Source organism: Notothenia coriiceps, unplaced genomic scaffold (assembly GCF_000735185.1).
Source record: "Notothenia coriiceps isolate Sejong01 unplaced genomic scaffold, NC01 NC01_scaffold00037311, whole genome shotgun sequence".
Classification (NCBI taxonomy): domain Eukaryota; kingdom Metazoa; phylum Chordata; class Actinopteri; order Perciformes; family Nototheniidae; genus Notothenia; species Notothenia coriiceps.
In genome coordinates, this window is record NW_011370012.1 from 1 (window position 1) to 11,865 (window position 11,865).

General features: G+C 40.3%; 1 protein-coding gene across 1 annotated transcript; it reads right to left on the bottom strand.

Moving 5' to 3' along the window:
- Window positions 1–1,699: 1,699 nt before the first annotated feature.
- tha1 (threonine aldolase 1) lies at window positions 1,700–5,563 on the bottom strand. Its single transcript, XM_010796909.1, has 7 exons — window positions 5,123–5,563; window positions 3,716–3,799; window positions 3,557–3,645; window positions 3,276–3,461; window positions 2,733–2,870; window positions 2,302–2,494; window positions 1,700–2,219 (listed from the first exon to the last, which is right to left on the bottom strand). Exons 1-7 carry the CDS (start codon window positions 5,418–5,420, stop codon window positions 1,912–1,914), a joined length of 1,296 nt encoding a protein of 431 aa, XP_010795211.1. The 5' UTR covers window positions 5,421–5,563; the 3' UTR covers window positions 1,700–1,911.
- Between the last annotated feature and the right edge of the window lie 6,302 nt (window positions 5,564–11,865).

The window sequence follows — 11,865 nt, forward strand, 5'->3', positions numbered from 1 at the left end:
AAGGATTACTATTCTGGGTATATTAAATAAAAAATCATAAATATTGGAAGCTAAAAATAAAAATAAATAAAAAATTACACTACTACATGTTCAAAGCAAGGTTAAATGTATATTTAGTGTTACATAATCCACTGTGTACAAATTAGCACAAAATACTTTCAAAATATCTAGCGTAAGGTGCAAATGCAGTCAGCCTGACTAACAGCTAACACTGAACATTTCCACTGAAGGTAGCAAATGTAAGCTAATATTTTAGTTTTTGCCAGTAACTATGATTTCATACCCAAGTTATTACCTAAATGATTAATTGATCCCATTAGTTTGTTAAATTATGGATAAAAAGAAAACTAATTAAGCAGCTATTGTTCAGATAGGTTGTTGTGCTCCCTATCTCTGTTTCTTATCCTATATCTAATAGAACTGCTCGGGTTGAGATAGATTGAGTGGGGAAGTTCATGAGATCTTTCTAGAGGGTTATCAAGAATAACTTTTATCCAATGACCTTTTCCCTCTCTGTCTGTGTCTGTGTATTCTCTTGTTCCGATTAACCCAGCCAAATCTTTTTTCTTGTTTTGTATCTATATCTACGCCGGGATCCGGAGTTGAGGCTGATCCTCTTGCTGCAGTCCTGTGTCTTGGATCCTCTATCCTGAGTTCTGGATTAAGTCGTGGACTTCGGGTCGTGGCTGAACCTGTCTCTGCGGTCCTGCCTTGGGTCTCGTCATGCGGCTTCCCTGATGGCTTCCACAGGATTGTAGTTGACATCCTCGTGGATTTATCTTCTTATTACAGACACATGCATTTCCTAACATTCGGTCTATATCCTGTATAATGTATTATCTCTTCGATTTACACAAGGCATCTATTGCACGTCTGTCCGTCCTGGGAGAGGGATCCCTCCTCTGTTGCTCTCCCTGAGGTTTCTCCCATTTTTTCCTCTTTAAAACTGTGGGATTTCTCTGGAACTTTTTCCTTGTGCGATGTGAGGGTCTAAGGATAGAGGGTGTCGTTTTTCTCATACTGATATTCTGAACAATCTGTGCTGTTGTATTTGCTGTAAAGTGTCTCTACTGTAGGCTATTTTTATTATATGTACAGCACTTTGGCTCGACCAAAAATCGTTTATAAATGTGCTATATAAATAAAACTTGATTTGATTTGAAGTAAATCTACTTTGTTACTTTACACCACTGTTTATAATATAGAGAAAACAGAAAGATACTTTTCTCTTGTTATGCACTTCCTAAAATCACTGCTTAGCAGTGCCATCTTGTGGCTGTTCAGTTACTGCGTTCTTGAACTCATTCTCACTAACAATACATTTTTATGACTAAAAAGCAATAATGTAAGATGAAACGTCTGTCAACAGATGCATATGTCTACTGAGCCCTGCCACTTCTAACCAGAATATGATGTACACAACACAAAAAAAACTCTCAATTTAAATATCTGCAACCAAACTCTTCTATCTTCTTGGCCACATTTTCTTTTATAAAAGGAGGCTGAGATCAAGAAAAAAAAAATTCAAAACATAGAAAATAATTAAAACTAATAAGAAATCCTTAGGACGGCAGTTTTTATGTTGTAATATTGTTATTGCACAAAATGGAGCAGGTGTAACCAATATATTGTTGGCTTCACACTGTGTCACTTCACTGAAAATATAACAGACATTATAAATAAAAAAGGAAACAGACTGTTTCTCAAGAGAGCAGTTCATCACATTTAATAAGAATCACAGACAACTTAATGAATTGTGATCAATAATGATATAAAGATTCAAAAAGTGACTCCAAGTATACAGTAATTGTCGCGTGTTTGACATCCTGACGTCTCTATCTAGATTGGTCTGAGTACATTTTCTACGATCAGTCCTGGTGATAAGAATACATATCTTGGAATTATCAGGTTTTACTGGGCCCTGACCTTTTCCTTTATATGCTGCGAAGCCACAAGTTGCATTTTCTGGATGGCTAGCTGCGTATCTTCAGGAGAAATCCCAAGATGCCATACAGCCCGTACTGTATTAGAAAAATGGGGGTACATGAGAACTTGTATCCCCTGTCCCAGTGCTGCCTCCTCTCCTTCGCCAACCTCAGCCATGCGAGCACAGAACTCAGAGGGGCTTAAAGTGGGCTCCTGTATACGGAAACGCAGGATGTTTGTCTCCACGGTGGCCATGTCTACAGCGAATACAGCAGGGTCACATTCAAGCAGAGCTGGGAGGAGAAAAGAAACAAGAAGAAGTTACAAGCAGTGAGTTAATGATTGATCTTTTATAGACTTTATTATGAGCTTTACCTTGAGCAAAGGTTTTTGCATTGTGGTGATCTTCCTCCAGTCTTCCAACCATCTCTAGTAAAGACAGTTTTCCAGCTGCTGCAAGGATACCAGCCTGCCGCATCCCCCCACCCAGGGCTTTACGGCACCGCACTGCCCGGGTTATGAAGTCTTTGGGTCCAGCCAGCATGGTTCCCACCGGGGAACCCAGACCCTGTGACACACGTAATGTAAAGTTGTATGTTGTTTGCCTACAAGTTCTTTGTTGGTTCTGACTCTGTTCACATATAACATTTCTCCCAAAAAAAATCATGTTTAGGTCCATTCTACTCAATGTTATACTTAATTATCATTGATGCTGCTGTCATGACACCTGAATTTCCTTCTGGGGATTAATAAACAAAATGTAGGTTTATGTGTCCTCTGTGTGTGTTTGTGTTTTGCAGTCCCACCTTGGAGAGGCACACACTGACGGTGTGTGTGTGCTGCAGTATGGTGGATGGAGGCAGCCCCATGGCCACAGCAGCGTTCATCACCCGGGCTCCATCCATGTGAACTGACAGACCATATCTATCTGCAAGAGCACGGACCTTGGAGATGGAAACAAGCCTGTGAGCGATGCAGCATCTTCCATTCTGTTGTGTTAAGGCAAGTATCATGGCTGCTTTCACATGTTGACACACAAAGGTAGTGTAGTACCATGGACAGATAATGAAAGAATGGTACATAAATAGTTTTTAGCAATATACTTCATATACCTATTCTACTTTATTTGATTTAATCATGTAATGTTGAGTATTCATTATAAGCGTGTTTGATCTTAATTTATCTTATTGGGTTTGTTTTTTATTGTAGATTGTCAAGAATGTGATGTTTGTGTTAGATTTATATCCCTCGGTCAATGCCAAGTGGATCCATTCAGTAATACATCCTTAAAAATAACACAACATATTGTGCTCCTGACTCTCCACACAAACACACACACACACACACACCTCCTGCAGGAAGGTCAGAGGCAGCACTCGCCCTCCCTGTATGTTGTGTGTGTTCTCCACACATATGAGGCGTGAGCGGGGGTAGTGGGGGTCTGGGTACCCATGGCGGATCTTCGATTCTAGCTGCTCCAAGTCAAATGATCCATCGGGCAGATTGTCCACTGTGGTGGCGTGGACACCAGCAAGCTGTGGTCGACACACAAACATGCAATTAATGAATGCAATGCAGATGATAAGGAAAAATGTGCAGAGGGCCTGCCAACAGGTGGCTGCTCACTCACCTGTGCACTCCCTCCCTGCTCATAGATGTGCAAATGTGACAGATTGCCCACAATCATCTCATCGCCCCGCTCCCTGCAGTGCACCATCACTGCATGATGATACGTTTTTCATTATCATTCAGACCTTTTGAAAACCAACTCAGACTCAATAAAACTCACCTGCTATGAGATTACTCATGGTTCCAGTGGGAACAAACAGAGCGGCCTCCATTTGAAACATCTCAGCTGCAATTTCCTGCAACTCTGCACAAATCAGAGAATCAAATAACAGTCCCAATTACACACTAACTATTAGATTACTTATACATTTATAATGTAATTGTAGCCGACTTAATTGTTTTTGTAATTGTTCTTTATTTTTTGTTAAAAAAAATGGTATTACTTTTTTTTAAACTATTATTATACCATAACATTATAGCTTTATTATTATTATTATTATTATTATTATAAAACGGTCCTTAAAATTAAATCAAACTTACAACTGCGGTCAAGCCAGCCTCCACTCGGGAAAACCTAGTCAAGCCAGCCCGCACATGATATTGCGGTGCGTGAATATCCTATGCATTACGGTAGAGTCACTCCAGGGTGATAGCAGGACATCCCATCTAGTCACTCAGAAAAAATCAGGACATTCTGATGTACAGTTTCAAAATATAGTAGATAATAGTGAGATGAGTCTTTGATACTGGACAGTTTTTGTTTTATTCTCATCTAAAAACAGGGATGATAGCTCATATATGAGACTTCAAAGGTCTTTTATTTTGAAACTCTACATCAGAATGTCCTGATTTTCCCTGAGTGACTAGGTGGGGTGTCCTGCTATCACCCTGGCGTGAGATGAGTCTTTGATACTGGACAGTTTTTGTTTTATTCTCATCTAAAAACAGGGATGATAGCTCATATATGAGACTTCAAAGGTCTTTTATTTTGAAACTCTACATCAGAATGTCCTGATTTTTTCTGAGTGACTAGATGGGGTGTCCTGCTATCACCCTGGAGTGAGATGGATCTTTGATACTGGACAGTTTTTGTTTTATTCTCATGGAAAAACAGGGATGATAGCTCATACAATAGAGATTTCAAAGGTCTTTTATTTTGAAACTCTACATCAGAATGTCCTGATTTTTTCTGAGTGACTAGGTGGGGTGTCCTGCTATCACCCTGGAGTGAGATGAGTCTTTGATACTGGACAGTTTTTGTTTTATTCTCATCTAAACACAGAGGGATGATAGCTCATAGATGAGACTTCAAAGGTCTTATTTTGAAACTGTACATCAGAATGTCCTGATTTTTTTCTGAGTGACTAGATGGGGTGTCCTGCTATCACCCTGGAGTGAGATGGATCTTTGATACTGGACAGTTTTTGTTTTATTCTCATCTAAACACAGAGGGATGATTTTTTTGACTCTACCTTAATGCATAGGATAGTCGCGCACCGCAATATCACGTGCGGGCTGGCTTGACTAGGTTTTCCCGAGTGGAGGCTGGCTTGACCGCAGTAACTTACAAAAGAACGAGGGTTTAAAAAAAATGCATGAATCATTGTGTTCATGGTTCGGTTCTTACCGTTAACACACGGGTCTTCTCTCATCACGTCATCTCCCACCTCGGCCACCGCCATGGCCTGCCTCATCGCCGGCCCGGGTTTGGTCACCGTGTCGCTGCGGAGGTCAACAACCCGGACATGGGCCGCCTTGCCCGGGCCTGGTTGGCTGGCCTTGCCGCTGTTGTAGTAGCTGCGCGCGGAGCTCCGTCCCGGAAAGCCAGCTGCTGCATCTCGTGCACTGAGCGTTTTTTTGGAGGCGACAACCTCGTGGTTTACAAGTTTACACAACACTCTGCAGGAAAACGTTTTCAAAGACATGATGATGCTTCTATACCCATGTTCATGTCAAGTTTGTATTTAACTTTGGATCGTTCAGTCGTTATCGATAATCATTGACTGCAAGGAAAGCTAACAGACAACCGATCAGCTCATCAGCATGCACAGGGCAGCGAGAGCCTCAAGGTGGCGTCACGATCACAACAAAGCTAATTATAGCCCTGCTGCTTTATTAACTCTGACATTATGTTCCGAAATCTCCATACTTCATTCAAGAATTGCCATTCAAAGCTGTAGCCTTAGTATAATCCAGGCAGGGAACTAAATTATGGAGTGACTACAGTCGTATCCATAACAGACCAGCAAACAATTAAAATGTGTTGTTTTTCATATTGTTTGAAAAATGGTTAAATGGTGAGGCTTAAGTTTCTGATGTTATTGTTGCTCCGGACTGAGTAACATTTAAAAAGGTAGGCCGACCAGAATATTAATGCTTTATATTTTGATACTGTAAATTTGTATGTCAACATGTATATTTTCTACTTTTTTATTGCTATTTTATTTCTATTTGAGATGTTTACTTTTTGGATTGTTTATTTCTAGTCTTTTAATTGCTCTAATGTACAATGCCTTGTCTTTTTATGCTGCTGCCATGCAAACATTTCCAAAATTGAGATCAATAAAGTACTTCTTATCTTATCTTATTAATCATTTTCTTGTGGACACAGATTTAAAAAATCTGAATGAGGGCTATTACAAAAATGTAAAAGTAGGAATAAAATGTGATATAAAACATTGGAAAAAAAACATTAAAACACCTAGAATCATCAAATGTTTGGTTTTGAATGATAACAAAAAATAAATAATTCACAACTCAATTAATATATTGCTGACCCAAGAGTTAGAGAAAAGTCTTGATCACTGAAGTAGACTGAAGCAATGTTTAGCAACAGCAATAGTATTTTAAACCAATTAATGCAAAGTAATTGATTTATTTTCATCACTATTTTGAAGCACCTGCATACTTGTAATTATTGAAATCAGTGATGAATACTGAACATATTAATGCTTACATATAGACACACATCCTCACTAACTTGGTTCGCTTGAATGACTTATTTTCCGCTGAAAATATACTCAGACTCCTTTAGTTTTCCCCAATTATCTTCAAGTAGAATATGTCATGTTTCTATGTTTCAAAGTTAACTCTTACAGTGTCCTGCATGAAGTGAGTGGGGCATGCATGTGTGTAAATGTCCCTCTGTGCACCAGTGTGTGCAGGGCCGTCCCTGGCCAACTTGGGGCCCCAAGCGACATTGTGAGATGAGGCCCCCCCCCCCCCAACCGACAGGAGTGAAAAAAAATGTTTTGGAAACAAAGTACTTTGCAAATATAATTCCTGTTCATTATTTTTATCAACAGTTACTTGTGAGGTAAATGGTAAATGTGCATGGATGTCGTGCATCTTAAGTACAATTTTGAGTTACTTGCACTTTACTTTCCTTTTCATTCCAGTTTCTATGTCTACATTTCATAGGGACAAAAAATAATAATAAGCTCAGCAAATACTGATTTCAGATGAATACACAAGTAGTTAAACTCTAATACTTAAATATTAAATAGCATGACAGTCACAGGAGTACATGTTCTGATTTTTTTTAAATGATCCTGTTTAATCGTACATCATTTTACATAAGTAACATTGCAGGGCTTTGTTTTTATAAAGTATTTGTACAGTGCGGCATAATTACAATACTTCACCACCTCACTATAAGGCTATGGGCTCGGGGAAAAACAGAATTGATTATTCACTCACAATCAGAGGTGGGAGAAGTACTGTACTGTACAAGTAAAAGTCCTGTATTCAAAATGTTACTCACGTAAAATTACAAAATTATTAGCATCAAAATATAGTGAAAGTACCAAAAGTAAGAGTGCTTATTATGCAAATTGGTCAATTTCAGAATAGTATATATTATATGTTCTGATTATAATCATTGATGCATTAAAGTGTGATCAAAGCAGGTAAAGGTGCAGATAGTTTTAATAATTGTGTATGTAGGGTAGGTTGTGAATTACTTCCACATTTGAAAAGTAACTAAAGGTATTATTAAATGATGTAGTGGAGTAGAAGTATAGCATAACATTGAAATACTCAAGTAAAGTGCAAGTATCTCAAAATTGTACTTAAATACAGTACTTGAGTAAATGTACTTAGTTACTTAAAACCACTGCTTACAATAAAAGCCCCAGCTACCTCATGCCTCCTGGAATAAGTCAGTATTTGGAGGGTAAGGCTTGTGGGAATGTATCCGCCATGGACTGAGATTAGGCAATGAGGGAGGTGCACCCATAACAAAACATCTCCCTCCTCCCTCTGACACTCACTTTCTTTCCCTGACCCACAGATCTACATCCACACACCCCTCCCCTCACACACAGTTCCCACTCACATCATGCTTATGCTGTCTTGTCTGATGTTAATCACTCGATAAAAGTCCCAGTGTGTGTTATCAGGACCGCACCGCTGTAGTTAAAGTTCATATTGCCAGTAACAGAGCCAGGCTTTTATGAGCCATAACAAGTCGTCATTAAAAGTCATTAGCAAACATCAGCCCCGTAAAAAGGCCACAGTGGGTCTCGGGAGCCCCACAAGAGCCGTGAACGGAGAGAGATAAAGATGTAAGCAACACAGGGCAGCGATGAGGAGCTGACGAGAGGAAGAAAGTGAGGAGACGTGAAGGACTTTTTTCCGGGATCACGGCTGGCTCCTGTAACCTCACACTTTCACCATGCGAGTGTGTGTGTGTTTTGTTTCTCTCAAATGCCTTCCAGCATTCCTTGCCGAGCGTGGAGAGGAGAGAGTGGTGTTTTGGAGAAAATATTGAATTAGAGAAAAAAAGAGGCAGAGAGGGAGAAATGAAGGAGAGGGAGAAATATTGACTCCTTCTGGGAAGGAGCGAGACGGCAACGCCTTTCCAATAACCATAAACCCACTGGGCTGAAAATAGACGGGCCGAATGAATAAACGAATGTGTTCATCCCACATGAGCTCTTCTCTTTCGAAGAAGGAGGGGATTGGAGGTGACCCCCCCTCCTCCTCCTCCTTCCCTTCTCTCTCTCTCTCTCTCTCTCTATCACTCCTCTTTCACTGAGGCCATCATTTCTTCACCATGACGAGAGATATTAACCGGAACAAAACAGGTGTTTATGGGAAGCCTTCCCTCAAATGAGGTTTCTCATACGCACACAAAGACACACACACACACACACACACACACACACACACACACACACACACACACACACACACACACACACACACACACACACACACACACACACACACACACAGGCACACACTTGACTCTGCAGTGTAAAGGTGTCGACATCACTGCATGCCAAACAAGAGTAACATCTGTTTCACATTTCACAGTCCCCCCCCCTTCATATGTCATTGGCCATGAGGACATGCTTTACTTTACACACACACACAGACACACACAGACACACACACACACACACACACACACACACACACACACACACACACACACACACACACACACCCCACACAAAGAGGTTCATTCGTCTTGAATGTCTACAGTAACGGTCCTCAGACTTTTAATACTTTTAATAATGTCTGTTTGAACGTTACATATTTCGTTAATGCATCACATGTCCTATAAGGAAGCGAATAAATTATCTATAGAAAGAATATTCCACATTAACTTACAAACAACATTTCTGGCATATTGGCTACAAATAGCGTAAAAAAACACATTGTTTTTAACAAAGATTTGAGATATTTATCTTTCTCCATCCAAATTCTATAGCAGTGAATGGATTCTCTTTAGTGGTCCTTTGAGTATTGAAAAATGACATTTGAAAAATTACTTCTTGCTCGCACTGAACTGAAATAGTCCAAATGAAAATGGATGGATTGTAGTAATCAGAAAATGGCATCAAGAAAGACACAAAGGAGAGCTCCGAGTGAATTTAATCCACTTCCATACAACACATGAATTATATACCACTTGTGGTAAATGAAAAATGTTGTTTCGTAATCTGGATGAACTGTCCCTTCAAGCATCGTGGTGAAGAGAGGAGTTGTTTGATAGTATGAGGCAGGGTTAACCAGACCATCAAGATTACCTGCTGTAGTAATCAGCTACAACCACTACTGCTGTGTGCAATCATTCATCTCATCCTTCATTCATCCACTCACTTCTCTTCAATCAGTCCTTTCTCATTTGGTTCATTCAGCTGTAATTATATACCATGAATCACATGTAAAATTCACTTCCGAGAACAGTCGCATCTGTCTTTTTTAGACCTTTTTTCTTCAACATTCATTTATCAGACCTTCAGTTCACCCCTCGCAGCGTTCCTGTCTCCCTCCTGACCCTCTTTTCCCTCCTCCTCTTCTTCATCCTCCATTCCCACATTGCCCACTCCTCTCTCCCTGTCTCTCTCTCACTCTCTGGGAAGTCATGTGACTTCTCTGCAGCTGAGCCCTATAAACCAGCAGTACTTGGGGGGCTCAGTGTCTTTACAGCTCTCTGATTGGCTCTTGAATTCAGATGCTGTACACTGCTTGGCGTGCACACACACAGTGGACCCCCTGTTTTCTTCTTTCAAGAACAAATGTGATCACATTAAAAAACAGTGTGTGTGTGTGTGTGTGTGTGTGTGTGTGTGTGTGTGTGTGTGTGTGTGTGTGTGTGTGTGTGTGTGTGTGTGTGTGTGTGTGTGTGTGTGTGTGTGTGTCTTAATGCCACCTATTGCAGGAAAAGGAGTATTTAAATTAAGCAATAACTTTTCTTTAATGATTAGGCTGTTCTCAAACTCACTTAAGTATGCGTACACATGCACACTGAGCCTGAGAAGTGCCATTTTTTTTACATTGGGGGGTGCATGCTGTGGCAGGTCAATGGCAGAATGGACTTGGTGCAGAGGGCTCAGTCTTGAGGCTTGTTTAATTCAATCGGATCCTTGTTGAAATAAAACAGAGCAGCCTGTTAGTTATTGGCAGAAAAGCGCTGCTGTTCATATTCAAAATGTCCATTTTGGATTGAGGGTTTATGGGAGTTTTAATTTGCAGTGAAAACCTTTTAAAATTGAGTGAACCATTTGTAAACAAACCCCAACTGTTATTTTATAGATATGAAGGTCAATATCTGCCTCTGATCTTCCAGTTAGTGCAGTATGTGTCGCTTCAGGGAGGCAGCGCGTCTGTTAATGGATAAAGGAACGCCGGGGGCAGTGGAGCCTCTTTTATGTCTAAATTATGTAACTGACTCATGGCAAAAGACTGACACCTTGCCACACACTTTTTCTACTTGTGCCAATTCGTACAGTTCATTGTAATCTTCACCTAGATAAGCAATGTTTTTGTGTGCTTTAATATGTGCTTGACTCTCACAATGTGTTTAAAAGTTAACTTTTCCAACAGTTACATTTTGAAAACATTAGATTCACCTTCTTTTTTCTTCCATAATTGTAGGTAACTCATGGATGTTGCTATTCATTCATGACCAAAGAAAAACCTTACTCACCACATATGTATGTGCATGCTGGTGCTTTTACGCACGCGTGTCTGCTGCAGTCTAAAGTTGAAATATTATGCAGTCCGGTTTGCTGGCCAAAGGGACACAGTGACACCTGAGAGTGTTGGAGGGTTTGGTCTGAGTCCATGCTGTTACAGTAAGTCATTTGGCACTCGAGCGTCTCTGCCGCTACACTTGCACAGCTGTGAGTGGAGAGCAAAACAGCAACAAAAGACGCCTCTTGGATAAAACAATGTGAGTGTGTCTACTAGTCGTAAATGCCTTTTACAACCTGTTTTGTACATTTCAGGTCATCCCAGGTTTTCGTTATTCCCGCCAGTAACAACATGGGCACACCCATCCGTTAGGCCTTCCAGGTGTTACTGGAAAATCATCACAATGATTGACTTTCAGATGCAAAGAGAGAGAGAGAGAGAGAGAGAGAGAGAGAGAGAGAGAGAGAGAGAGCGAGAGAGAGAGAGAGTGTGCGTGTGTGTATAAAGTAAGTAAGTCATACAAAATCCCTGTACTAAATCAAAGGTCAAATGTACGCTAAAGGGTCTTTGAGCATGTTTCTCTCAGTTATTGTGTTGATGCTGCCAATGGAGCTGCGGTGACACAAGTCAAATGTTGATCTGACCAATAAAGTATCTTCGTATCGTATTACCTAACGATGTACGTGCAGTTGCAATTTAAATTGGGATTCTTTTGGTTGTTTCTTGGACAGTAATTTTAGCCAGGATGCTAACGGTAGCCATGTTGCTAACGATACATGAGCGGTTAGATCCATCTTCTTGTTCATGTGAAAGTCAATGGACAGAAAATATGAAGGCAATTTAACAAATGACACAGTGTGGCGTGTTGTTCGTTCTCTGATGGAAATGGAATGATGATCCAACATGAGCACCAACAAATACTACTTGGAAAAGCTCAGGGGG